General features: G+C 51.9%; 1 protein-coding gene across 4 annotated transcripts in view; it reads right to left on the bottom strand.

Moving 5' to 3' along the window:
• Nucleotides 1-4,205: 4,205 nt before the first annotated feature.
• Nucleotides 4,206-13,249, bottom strand: part of polr1h (RNA polymerase I subunit H) — a 29,092-nt gene continuing 20,048 nt past the window's right edge. For 2 of the 4 annotated variants that reach the window (XM_085974858.1, XM_085974859.1), the window contains exons 3-5: nt 8,786-8,892; nt 4,698-4,807; nt 4,206-4,475 (exon numbers count right to left, since the gene is read on the bottom strand). In XM_085974858.1, coding sequence (XP_085830984.1) covers nt 4,451-4,475; nt 4,698-4,807; nt 8,786-8,892 — 242 coding nt within the window. In that variant the 3' untranslated portion in view covers nt 4,206-4,450. The remainder of the gene's footprint in view (nt 4,476-4,697; nt 4,808-8,785; nt 8,893-13,249) is intronic. The other 2 variants (XM_085974861.1, XM_085974860.1) reach the window with 2 other exon arrangements.

Below are 13,249 nucleotides of genomic sequence, written 5' to 3'. Positions count from 1 at the left end.
GGTTGCTGACAGCTGGCATTTATTGCCCATCCCTAGTTGCTTTGAAGTGGTGGTGCTGGGGTTTCTCCTGGAGTCCTGGTGACGACGGTGCCCCACTCCGGAATTCCAGGACTTTGACCCAACACGTTCCAAGTCAAGACAGTGCCACTTGGAGGTGACGGTGATGCCACGATCCTGCTGCTTGGCGGGAGAGGTCGCAGGGGTGGGAGGTGCTGTGGAAGTAAGCGTGACCGGTTGCTGAAGTGTGTCCTGTGGACAGTACATACCGCAGCCACAATATGCTGGTGCTGGAGGAGGAGGGTGTGGATATGGAGTCCATTACCTGGAGCACCAATCAAACTGCTCTGTCCTCGAGCTTCTTGAGTATTGTTGAAGATCTTCCCATCCAGGCATCACGGTCCTGAATTAGAAAGGCTTTGAGGACACAGGGGGTGAGCTAGTTTACATAGTATTAACAGCACAGATTCGATCCAATTGGTCCATGCTCCACAAAAGCCGCCTCCTCATCTCACCCTATTCCTTTCTCTCTCGTGTTTAACTAGCTTCCCCTTAAATGCATCTATGCTATTTATCTCAACCGCTCCCTGTGGTAGCGAGTTACACATTTTAACCACTCTTTGGGTAAAGAAGTTTCTCCTGAATTCCCTATTGGATTTATTAGTGACTATCTTATATTTATGGTCTCCCCCACAAGTGGAAATATGTTCTGTACATCTAACCCTTGCATAACTTGTCCTTGGGGCAGAGAAAGTTGAGAGATTTAAGAGGTGTTCAAAATCATGAGGGGTCTGGACAGAATAGATAGAGAGAAACTGTTCCCATTGGCAGAAGGGTCGAGAACCAGAGGACACAGGTTTAAGGTGATTGGCAGAAGAACCAAAGGCGACATGAGGGAAAACTTTTTTACTCAGCGAGTGGTTAGAATCTGGAATGCACTGCCTGAAAGGGTGGTGGAGGCAGATTCAATCGTGGCTTTCAAAAGGGAATTGGATAAGTACCTGAAGGAAAAAAATGTGCAGGGCTATGGGGAAAGGGCGGGGGAGTGGGACTGGCTGAAGTGCTCTTGCAGAGAGCCAGCACGGGCTCGACGGGCCGAATGGCCTCCTTCTGTGTTGTAAGCATTCTATGATTCTGTGGCTAACCTCCACTAGGTCACCCCTCTGTCTTCTCTTTTCTACTTTGATTATACTGGGCCAGGCAGCCTCGGGGGAGTAAAGGGATTATTGTAAACAACTTTCAAATTAATTTAATTTTTAAATTATTTGTGAGGCCACAATTATTGATCAACAATTCAGAGAGCATTAAGAATCAGCTGCGCAGTGGGGACTCGGCTCACGTTGAGGGCAGGATAGAGGTGGTAGGTTCTGTTTCTTCTTCTGGCACTAACCCACAATTTACCAGATTTAATCCATTCAATTTCACACAGTGGGATTTGAAAGTTTGACCTGCAATCTAGAGTTGTTAGTCCAGTAGCATTACCACTACACCACTATATCCATGTCGATTTCCCCAGCGGTTTGAAGCACTGGAGCCATCTGAGGCGGCCTTTTTAAAAAATTCGTTTATGGGATGCGGGCGTCGCTGGCAAGGCCGTCATTTATTGCCCATCCCTAATTGCCCTTGAGAAGGTGGTGGTGAGCCGCCTTCTTGAACCGCTGCAGTCCGTGTGGTGAAGGTACTCCCACAGTGCTGTTAGGTAGAGAGTTCCAGGATTTTGACCCAGCGATGATGAAGGATCAGCGATATACTTCTAAGTCAGGATGGTGTGTGACTTGGAGGCGAACTGGGAGGTGGTGGTGTTCCCATGCACCTGCTGCCCATGTCCTTCTAGGTGGAAGAGGTCGCGGGTTTGGGAGGTGCTGCTGAAGAAGCCTTGGCGAGTTGCTGCAGTGCATCTTGTAGATGGTACACACTGCAGCCACGGTATGTCGGTGGTGGAGGGAGTGAATGTTTAAGGTGGTGGATGGGGTGCCAATCAAGCGGGCTAATTCATCCTGGATGGTGTCGAGCTTCCCGAGTGTTGTTGGAGCTGCATTCATCCAGGCAAGTGGAGAGTATTCCATCACACTCCTTACTTGTGCCTTGTAGATGGTGCAGAGGCTTTGGAGAGTCAGTTGGTGAGACACTCACCGCAGAATACCTAGCCTCTGACCTGCTCTTGCAGCCACAGTATTTGTGTGGCTGGTCCAGTTAAGTTTCTGGTCAATGGTGACCCACAGGATGTTGATAGTGGGGGATTCAGCGATGGTAATGCCATTGAATGTCAAGGGGAGGTGGTTAGATGTTCGCTTGTTGGAGATAGTCATTGACTGGCACTTGTGTGGCGTGAATGTTACCTGCCACTTATCAGCCCAAACCTGAACGTCATCCAGGTTTTGTTGTATGCAGGCATAGGAAGAACAGTGCACAATGCAGAAGGGGTATTATAGGGGCTGCTATGGCACAGTGTAAAAGAAAGACGTGTATTTATACAGCGCCTTTCACAATCTCAGGACGTCCCAAAGCACTTCACAGCCAATAAAGTACTTTTTTTGAAGTGCGCTGTTGTAATGTAGGAAACCCGGCAGCCAATTTGCAAACAGCATGATTCCACAAACAGCAATAAAATCGTGCCCAGATAATCTGTTTTAGTGATGTTAATTGAGGGATAAATAATGGCCCAGGACACCGGGGAGAACTCCCCTGCTCTTCTTCGAAATAGAGCCGCGGGATCTACTACGGCCACCCGAGAGGTCAGACGGGGCCTCGGGTTAACGTCTCATCCGAAAGACGGCACCTCCGAAAGTGGAGAGCTCCCTCGGTACTGCACCGGAGTGTCAGCGTACGGAGTATAAATCCCGTACTTATTTTTCTCAGCAAAGCCTGAGAACCAGGTCGGAACGGCTGCAGCTGACGTGTCATTTTCGGAAGCATTAGGGAGAAAATTATCAAGAGGGAAAAAAAGATAAATACTGTATTGGAAATTCAGAGCAGAGTCCGCCTCTGAAGTAAAAGTCAAGGTTAATCAACACTTAACTGCAAACACGAATCCTGAAAAAGCGTTAATAATTAACGGTTACGTGGTCTGTAGCCCAGGCGAAGGGCAAGGGCCTGACGTGCAGGAACCACCCAAGGTCGGAGATTGGAGAAGAGGAGACAGTCACACACCAGGAAGTGATGGCGCAGTGGCTTCAAAGACTTTTGATTGCAGCAGAAACCCGAGGGAGTTTAGAGGTTCCGTGGTTTTGAGGTCTAGGGGGGAAAAATAAGGTAGAGCAGGAGACAGGGCGAACAGTCAAGACTGTACACAAGCGATCCCACAAGGGGCTGTGAGCTGGATGGTGTGACTGGCAGGTGCTCCACGCTGGGTGGTGGGACTGGCACGTCACGTGTCTAGCCTCGGCCGATGGGACACTCGGGTGCTGGGTGCAGCGTGGTGCGATACGCGGGTGCTGTGCGCATCTGCCTGGTTGAGTATCTTACACGGTTCTGCAAGATCCACTCTGACACCTCCCTGTTTCTGAGTCCAACGAGGCCGGCCTTACCTCATCGTTCCTCACAACCTCCTCTGGGTTGCAGCCCCCTTGCTCTCGGCACCGCCTCCAGGGGCAGGTTATAAGCATACAAAATTATTACAGGGCTTGATAGGATGGATGCTGGGAGAATGTTTCCCTTGGCTGGGGAGTCTCGAACCAGGGGCCACAGCCTCAAGATAAAGGGTAGGCCATTTAGGACTGAGATGAGAAGAAATTTCTTCGCACAGAGGGTGGTGAATCTTTGGAATTCTCTACCCCAGAGGGCCGTGGACGCTCAGTCATTGGGTATATTCAAAACAGAAGTCGATAGATTTCTAACTAGTAAGGGCATCCAGGGATATGGCGATAGGGCCGGTGAATGGAGTCGAGACAGAAGATCAGCCATGATCTCATTGAATGGCGGAGCAGGCTCGAAGGGCCGAATGGCCTACTCCTGCTCCTATTTCTTATGTTTGGGCCCTCTTGTGTCACAGTGACCAGACCTGTCCCCAGTACGATCAGAGCAGGGCGCCGACCAGTTTCTCAATGAATCTCTGGGGATTCAGATAACGCTCCTGTGAACGTTTTCATTACGTTAAAGGCGCTATATAAATACAAGTTGATGTTGATATAACGGATCATGCTTTCGTTATTACCAATTATCCCTGTTTAGACCATCAACGTGTGGATGTTTCACAGACTCTCCCAATCTGGATTTGGTTTCTTTATTTACACAATGTGCAACAGAACAAGGGAGAGAGAGCCGGCCCTCGCTCTCTGGTCGGCCCAGTTTCCTGCGCGGAATCACGGCAGTTCCGACAGCGGTCAAGGCCAGTGGGGGCCGCGCACCAGTTGTGCGCCAGTCTGCGAGGCTTCGTACTAAAGCGAGACACCGTCCAGCAGTTCATTGAAACCAGTCCAAGCTCCCGCCACGTGCTCTCCACACCTTCCTGTGGTTAGGAGTCCTCCTTCTCTTGGTACCTGACGGAATGAGATAAAACGTATCAAACGTATTGCAAAGCAAAATCGGGATGACCAGCAGTGGACGAGTCAGTTCGACCCAGCCGCCTGACCCAGGCAACCTGGACCCACACGTCCAGCGGAAGCCACAATGTCCAGGCTGGTACGCTATATGCTGATCACAATTGGGGGGGGGGTAGTAGGGGTGGCCCTCGCCATGACCCCACCCACCCATGTACCCACCTGCAGTTCATACACGTGTAGAACACAGTCTGCCCTTCGTCTGCCGAGCGGGTCTGCCGCGTGTGATACACCATCCCGTCGTGTCCACAGCGCGAGCACTTCCGATCCACCTGGAGGCAGAACACACACACACACACGCCCGTTAACAGCATCAAACGTCCCCGGCACCCTTAGTATCAGAGGCTGGGGAGCTCCATGCGTCAAGGGCTCGCTTCCCACCTGTAGGCCTTCCCCATTCACATTACCCTTAACCACCTCCCTGCCACCCCACATCCATTCAAGGTCCTGACTAACATGGTTCCCCCATTCAAGGTCCCCCCATTCAAGGTCCCTCCTAACAAGGTTCCCCCCATTCAAGGTCCCTCCTAGCATGGTTCCCCCCATTCAAGGTCCCTACAAACAAGGTTCCCCCCATTCAAGGTCCCTCCTAACATGGTTCCCCCCCCATTCAAGGTCCCTCCTCACATGGTTCACCCTATTCATGGTCCCTCCTAACACGGTTCCCCCCCATTCAAGGTCCCGCCTCACACGGTTCACCCCATTCAGGGTCCCTCCTAACATGGTTCCCCCCATTCAAGGTCCCTCCTAACATGGTTCCCCCATTCAAGGTCCCTCCCAACATGGATCCCCCCATTCAGGGTCCCTCCCAACACGGTTCCCCCCATTCAAGGTCCCTCCGAACATGGTTCCCCCCAATCAAGGTCCCTCCTAACACTGTTTCCCCCCCAATCAAGGTCCCTAACACGGTTCCCCCCATTTAGGGTCCCTACTAACACGGTTCCCCCCATTCAAGGTTCCTCCTAACATGGTTCCCCCCCCATTCAAGGTCCCTCCTAACATGGTTCCCCCCATTCAAGGTCCCTCCCAACATGGATCCCCCCATTCAGGGTCCCTCCCAACACGGTTCCCCCCATTCAAGGTCCCTCCTAACATGGTTCCCCCCATTCAAGGTCCCGCCTAGCACGGTTCCCCCCATTCAGGGTCCCTCCCAACACGGTTCCCCCCATTCAAGGTCCCTACAAACAAGGTTCCCCCCATTCAAGGTCCCTCCTAACATGGTTCCCCCCCCATTCAAGGTCCCTCCTCACATGGTTCACCCTATTCATGGTCCCTCCTAACATGGTTCCCCCCCCCATTCAAGGTCCCGCCTCACACGGTTCACCCCATTCAGGGTCCCTATTAACATGGTTCCCCCCATTCAAGGTCCCTCCTAACATGATTCCCCCATTCAAGGTCCCTCCTAACATGGTTCCCACCCATTCAAGGTCCCTCCTAACATGGTTCCCCCCATTCAAGGTCCCTCCTAACATGGTTCCCCCCATTCAAGGTCCCTCCTAACATGGTTCCCCCATTCAAGGTCCCTCCCAACATGGATCCCACAATTCAGGGTCCCTCCCAACACGGTTCCCCCCATTCAAGGTCCCTCCTAACATGGTTCCCCCCATTCAAGGTCCCTCCTAACACGGTTCCCCCCATTCAAGGTCCCTACTAACACGGTTCCCCCCATTCAAGGTCCCTACTAACATGGTTCCCCCCAATCAAGGTCCCTCCTAACACTGTTCCCCCCCAATCAAGGTCCCTCCTAACACGGTTCCCCCCATTTAGGGTCCCTACTAACACGGTTCCCCCCATTCAAGGTTCCTCCTAACATGGTTCCCACCATTCAAGGTCCCTCCTAACATGGTTCCCCCCCATTCAAGGTCCCTCCTAACATGGTTCCCCCCATTCAAGGTCCCTCCTAACATGGTTCCCCCATTCAAGGTCCCTCCCAACATGGATCCCCCCATTCAGGGTCCCTCCCAACACGGTTCCCCCCATTCAAGGTCCCTCCTAACATGGTTCTCCCCATTCAAGGTCCCTCCTAGCACGGTTCCCCCCATTCAAGGTCCCTACTAACACGGTTCCCCCCATTCAAGGTCCCGACTAACATGGTTCCCCCCAATCAAGGTCCCTCCTAACACTGTCCCCCCCCCCCCCCCCCAATCAAGGTCCCTCCTAACACGGTTCCCCCCATTCAGGGTCCCTACTAACACGGTTCCCCCCATTCAGGGTCCCTACTAACACGGTTCCCCCCATTCAAGGTCCCTCCTAACATGGTTCCCACCATTCAAGGTCTCTCCTAACACAGTTCCCCCCCCATTCAGGGTCCCTCCTAACAAGGTTCCCCCCATTCAAGGTTCCTCCTAACATGGTTCCCACCATTCAAGGTCCCTCTTCACATGGTTCCCCCATTCAAGGTCCCTCCTAACATGGTTCCCCCATTCAAGGTCCCTCCTAACATGGTTCCCCCCCCATTCAAGGTCCCTCCTAACATGGTTCCCCCCATTCAAGGTCCCTCCTAACATGGTTCCCCCATTCAAGGTCCCTCCTAACATGGTTCCCCCCCCATTCAAGGTCCCTCCTAACATGGTTCCCCCCATTCAAGGTCCCTCCTAACATGGTTCCCCCTATTCAGGGTCCCTCCTAACATGGTTCTCCCCATTCAGGGTCCCTCCTAACATGGTTCCCCCCATTCAAGGTCCCTCCTAACATGGTTCCCCCCATTCAAGGTCCCTCCTAACATGGTTCCCCCCATTCAAGGTCCCTCCTAACATGGTTCCCTCCATTCAGGGTCCCTACTAACATGGTTCCCCCCCCATTCAGGGTCCCTCCGAACATGGTTCCCCCCATTCAGGGTCCCTACTAACATGGTTCCCCCCCCCCCCCCATTCAAGGTCCCTCCTAACACGGTTCCCCCCATTCAAGGTCCCTCCTAACATGGTTCTCCCCATTCAAGGTCCCTCCTAGCACGGTTCCCCCCATTCAAGGTCCCTACTAACACGGTTCCCCCCATTCAAGGTCCCGACTAACATGGTTCCCCCCAATCAAGGTCCCTCCTAACACTGTTCCCCCCCCCCCCCCCCAATCAAGGTCCCTCCTAACACGGTTCCCCCCATTCAGGGTCCCTACTAACACGGTTCCCCCCATTCAGGGTCCCTACTAACACGGTTCCCCCCATTCAAGGTCCCTCCTAACATGGTTCCCACCATTCAAGGTCTCTCCTAACACAGTTCCCCCCCCATTCAGGGTCCCTCCTAACAAGGTTCCCCCCATTCAAGGTTCCTCCTAACATGGTTCCCACCATTCAAGGTCCCTCTTCACATGGTTCCCCCATTCAAGGTCCCTCCTAACATGGTTCCCCCATTCAAGGTCCCTCCTAACATGGTTCCCCCCCCATTCAAGGTCCCTCCTAACATGGTTCCCCCCATTCAAGGTCCCTCCTAACATGGTTCCCCCATTCAAGGTCCCTCCTAACATGGTTCCCCCCCCATTCAAGGTCCCTCCTAACATGGTTCCCCCCATTCAAGGTCCCTCCTAACATGGTTCCCCCTATTCAGGGTCCCTCCTAACATGGTTCTCCCCATTCAGGGTCCCTCCTAACATGGTTCCCCCCATTCAAGGTCCCTCCTAACATGGTTCCCCCCATTCAAGGTCCCTCCTAACATGGTTCCCCCCATTCAAGGTCCCTCCTAACATGGTTCCCTCCATTCAGGGTCCCTACTAACATGGTTCCCCCCCCATTCAGGGTCCCTCCGAACATGGTTCCCCCCATTCAGGGTCCCTACTAACATGGTTCCCCCCACCCCCCCCATTCAAGGTCCCTCCTAACATGGTTCCCCCCATTCAAGGTCCCTCCTAACATGGTTCCCCCCATTTAAGGTCACTCCTAACATAGTTCCCCCATTCAATGTCCTTACTAACATGGTTCCCCCCCATTCAAGGTCCCTCCTAACATCGTTCCCTCCCCATTCAAGGTCCCTCCTAACATGGCTCCCCCCATCCAAGGTCCCTCCTAACATGGTTCCCCCCATTTAAGGTCCCAACTAACATCCCTCCCTTTCAAAGTACCTTGTACTAACATGCCCCTCACCCATTCAAAGTCCCTCCTCCTAACATGGTCACCCCGCCCCCAACCAACCCCCCATTCTGGGACCCTCCTACTCATTTGACTCCCCCAGGGATGTCTCCCACCCACCTGCTCCCACTCTGGGTGTCTCCCATTCACAAAAGCTCGTGCCCTCCCCAGTAACTCCCTCACAAACACTCACCACTGGCCCCTTCAGTTCTCCTCCCTCCTCCTCAGCTCCCAGATTTGTCTGCATGGTGTTTGGGTCGTTAAACACCGTCGCCGAGTGGATCTCGGTCTCTTCAAACTCTGGAAAAGAAAAGAAGCCAGTCAGCAGCAGAGAACCCAGGCTTCAAACCCAGCCCAAGCCTGGGCCTCAAACCCAGGGGTGGGGGGCGGGGGGGGGGCAAAGCATTCTCTGTCTGCCCCCTCCTCCATCAAATGCTGCCCTTTTTACTTCTTAGAATGAGAAAGAAAGCAAGAAAGAAAGTCTTGCATTTATATAGTGCCTTTCACGGCCACCGGATGTGCCAAAGCGCTTTACAGCCAAAGAAGTACTTTTTGAAGTGTAGTCACTGTTGTAATGTGGGAAACACGGCAGCCAATTTGCACACAACAAGCTCCCACAAACAGCAAAGTGATAATGACCAGATAATCTGTTTTTGTTATGTTGGTTTGAGGGATAAATATTAGCCAGGACAGCACAGAAAGAGGCCATTCAGCCCATCGTGCCCGTGCCGGCTCTTTGAAAGAGATATCCAATTAGTCCCACTCCCCCTGCTCCTTCCCCACAACCCTGCAATTTATTTCCTTTTCTAGTATTTATCCAATTCCCTTTCGAAAGTTACTACTGAATCTGCTTCCACCGCCCTTTCCAGATCATAACAACTCGCTGCGTAAAATGATTCTCCTCATCTCCCCCTCGGGCTCTTTACCTTACATCTGTGTCCTCTGGTTACCAACCTTCCTGCCGGTGGGAACAGTTTCTCCTTATTTACTCTTTCAAAACTCCTTGTAATTTTGAACACCTCTATTAAGTCTCCCCCATAGCCTTCTTTGCTCTAAGGAGAACAATCCCAGGTTCTCCAGTCTCTCCACATAGAAACATAGAAGATAGGAGCAGGAGTAGGCCATTCGGCCCCTCGAGCCTGCTCCACCATTCAATGAGATCATGGCAGATCAGCCAAATTCAGTACCCTGTCCCTGCCTTCTCCCCATATCCCTTGATCCCTTTAGCCTTAAGAAATATATCTAACTCCTTCTTGAATATATTTAATGAATTGGCCTCTACTGCCTTCTGTGGTAGAGAATTCCACAGGTTCACCACTCTCTGGGTGAAGAAATTCCTCCTCATCTCAGTCCTAAATGGCTTACCCCTTATCCTTAGACTGTGAGCCCTGGTTCTGGACTCCCCGACCATCGGGAACATCCTTCCTGCATCTAGTCTGTCTAGTCCTGTTAGAATTTTATAAGTTTCAATGAGATCCCCTCTCATTCTTCTAAACTCCAGTGAGTACAAGCCCAATCGACCCAATCTCTCCTCTCACGTCATTCCTGCCATCCCAGGTATCAGCCTGGTGAATCTTCGCTGCACTCCCTCCATAGCAAGAACATCCTTCCTCAGATAAGGCGACCAAAAGTGCACACAATATTCAAGATGTGGTCTCACCAAGGCCCTGTACAACTGCAGCAAGACATCCTTGTTCCTGTACTCAAACCCTCTCGCTACGAAGGCCAACATACCATTTGCCTTCTTAACCGCCTGCTACACCTGCATGCTTACCTTCAGCGACTGGTGCACAAGGATGCCCAGGTCTCGTTGCACTTCCCCTTCTCCCAATCTATTGCCATTCAGATAATAATCTACCTTCCTGTTTTTGACACCAAAGTGGACAACCTCGCATTTATCCACGTTATATTGCATCTGCCATGCTTCTGCCCAATCACCCAACCTGTCCAAATCATACTGGAGTTTCTCGGCATCCTCCTCACAGCACACACGCCCACCCAGCTTTGTGTCGTCTGCAAACTTGGAGATATTACATCTATTTCCCTCGTCCAGATCATTAATATATATTGTGAATAGCTGGGGTCCAAGGACCGATCCCTGCGGTACCCCACTAGTCACTGCCTGCCACTCAGAAAAAGAGCCGTTTATTCCAACTCTTTGCTTTCTGTCTGCCAACCAGTTCTCTATCCAAGTCAATACCTTGCCCCCAATCCCATGTGCCTTAACTTTACATGCTAAGCTCTTATGCGGGACCTTATCGAAAGCCTTTTGAAAGTCCAAATACACCACATCCACTGGTTGTCCCTTATCTATTTTACCAGTTACATCCTCAAAAAATTCCAGTAGATTAGTCAAGCACAATTTACCTTTTGTAAATCCATGCTGACTTTGTCCGATCCGGTCACTGTTTTCCAAGTGCTCTGCTATTACATCTTTTATAATGGACCACATAACTGAAGTCCCTCAAACCTGGTACCATTCTAGTTGGACCTGATTTAATTCCGGACCAGAAAGGGCGATTCAAGGTTTCCTCTGTTCCTGACACAACCGCTGTTTAGATAGTGGTCCTCGTGGAAAGGACTGGTTCAGAGATTTACCGGGCCAAATGTTAACATCAAACCGTTAAAAGGGGAACATCTGGGGCAGGAGGTCAGGTCAAAAATGGTGGGTTTTTAAAGGCTGGGTCAGAGATGCTACGGCCAAGAGGTTTGGGGAGCGAATTCGAGAGAACGGGGGGAGGGGGGGAAGGTGTAGTGACCGAGAGGTCGACTTCCAACAGGGAGTGGGGACCGAGCGTTAGTCTGGGATCAGAGAAGAGAACTGGGGGCAGGGCATTATGGCTGGAGAATGGTGGTGGACAATCAGGCAACTAAGAGGCAGAGAAGACTCCATCAACATGCCCATCCTCAGCCACCAAGGAGCCCGGTATGTGAGTGGAAGAGGCAAGCCTGCTTGGCCTCCTCCCGAGGTCCCCACCACCACGTCCAACCATATTTGGCTCACTCTGCGTGACACTTAGAAATGTCCGAGTGCAGTAGGGCACAGAAAAGACGATTGGCTCCGACAACATCTCGGCTGTAGTGCTGTTCCAGTACAGCTATGACACCGATAGCTACCCAACACTGTGGAAGATTGCCATGGTGCGTCCAATCGACAAAAAAAAGACAATCTAACCCGGACAATTACCACCTTTTTAGCTGCAACCTCCGCTCCCTAGCCACCGACCACATCCCTCTCCCTGGCCACTGTCAGAGGCTGAACCAGACCGTTGGCAACCTTGGTGTACTATTTGACCCCGAGATGGGATTCTGACGACAAATCTGGTCCATAACAAAGACTACCTTCTCCACCTCCGTAATATTGGCAGTCTCCACTCCTGCCTCAGCTCATCCACTGCTCAAACCCTCATCCATGCCTTTGTTATCTCTAGACTTGACTATTCCAGCGCTCTCCTGGCCGGCCGCCCACCTTGCACCCTCCGTAAACTTCAGCTCATCCAAACCTCTGCTGCCTACGTCCTAGCTCGCACCAAGTCCTGTTCGCAGATCACCCCTGCGATCGCTGACCTGCACTGGCTCCCAGTCCAGTAATGTCTCGATTTTAAAATTCTCATCTTTGTTTTCAAGTCCCTCCATGGCCTCGCCCCTTCCTATCTCTGTAACCTCCTCCAGCCCCACAATCCTCGGATCTCTGCGCCCCTCCAATTCTGGCCTCTTGCGCATCCCCCCGATTTTCTTCGTTCCACCATTGGCGGCCGTGCCATCAGCTGCCTGGGCCCTAAGCTCTGGAATTCCCTCCCTAAACCTCTCCAGCTCTCGTTCCTCCTTTAAGACGCCCCTTAAAACCTACCTCTTTGACCAAGCTTACGGTTACCTGTCAAATTTTGTTTAATAACGCTGATGTGAAGCACCTTGGGACGATTTTCTATGTTAAAGGTGCTATATAAATGCAAGTAGATGGGTCAGTGTAGAGGGAGCTTTACTCTGTATCTAACCCGTGCTGTACCTGCCCTGGGAGTGTTTGATGGGACACTGTAGAGGGAGCTTTACTCTGTATCTAACCCGTGCTGTACCTGCCCTGGGAGTGTTTGATGGGGCAGTGTAGAGGGAGCTTTACTCTGTATCTAACCCGTGCTGTACCTGCCCTGGGAGTGTTTGATGGGACACTGTAGAGGGAGCTTTACTCTGTATCTAACCCGTGCTGTACCTGCCCTGGGAGTGTTTGATGGGGCAGTGTAGAGGGAGCTTTACTCTGTATCTAACCCGTGCTGTACCTGCCCTGGGAGTGTTTGGTTGGACAGTGTAGAGGGAGCTTTACTCTGTATCTAACCAGTGCTGTACCTGCCCTGGGAGTGTTTGATGGGACAGTGTAGAGGGAGCTTTACTCTGTATCTAACCAGTGCTGTACCTGCCCTGGGAGTGTTTGATGGGACACTGTAGAGGGAGCTTTACTCTGTATCTAACTCGTGCTGGACCTGCCCTGGGAGTGTTTGATGGGCAGTGTAGAGGGAGCTTTACTCTGTATCTAACCCGTGCTGTACCTGCCCTGGGAGTGTTTGGTTGGACAGTGTAGAGGGAGCTTTACTCTGTATCTAACCAGTGCTGTACCTGCCCTGGGAGTGTTTGATGGGACAGTGTAGAGGGAGCTTTACTCTGT

Source organism: Somniosus microcephalus, unplaced genomic scaffold (assembly GCF_052327205.1).
Source record: "Somniosus microcephalus isolate GS21.2 unplaced genomic scaffold, FLI_Smic_1.0 unresolved_chr1, whole genome shotgun sequence".
NCBI lineage: Eukaryota > Metazoa > Chordata > Chondrichthyes > Squaliformes > Somniosidae > Somniosus > Somniosus microcephalus.
This window is presented reverse-complemented; position numbering and strand designations above follow the sequence as displayed.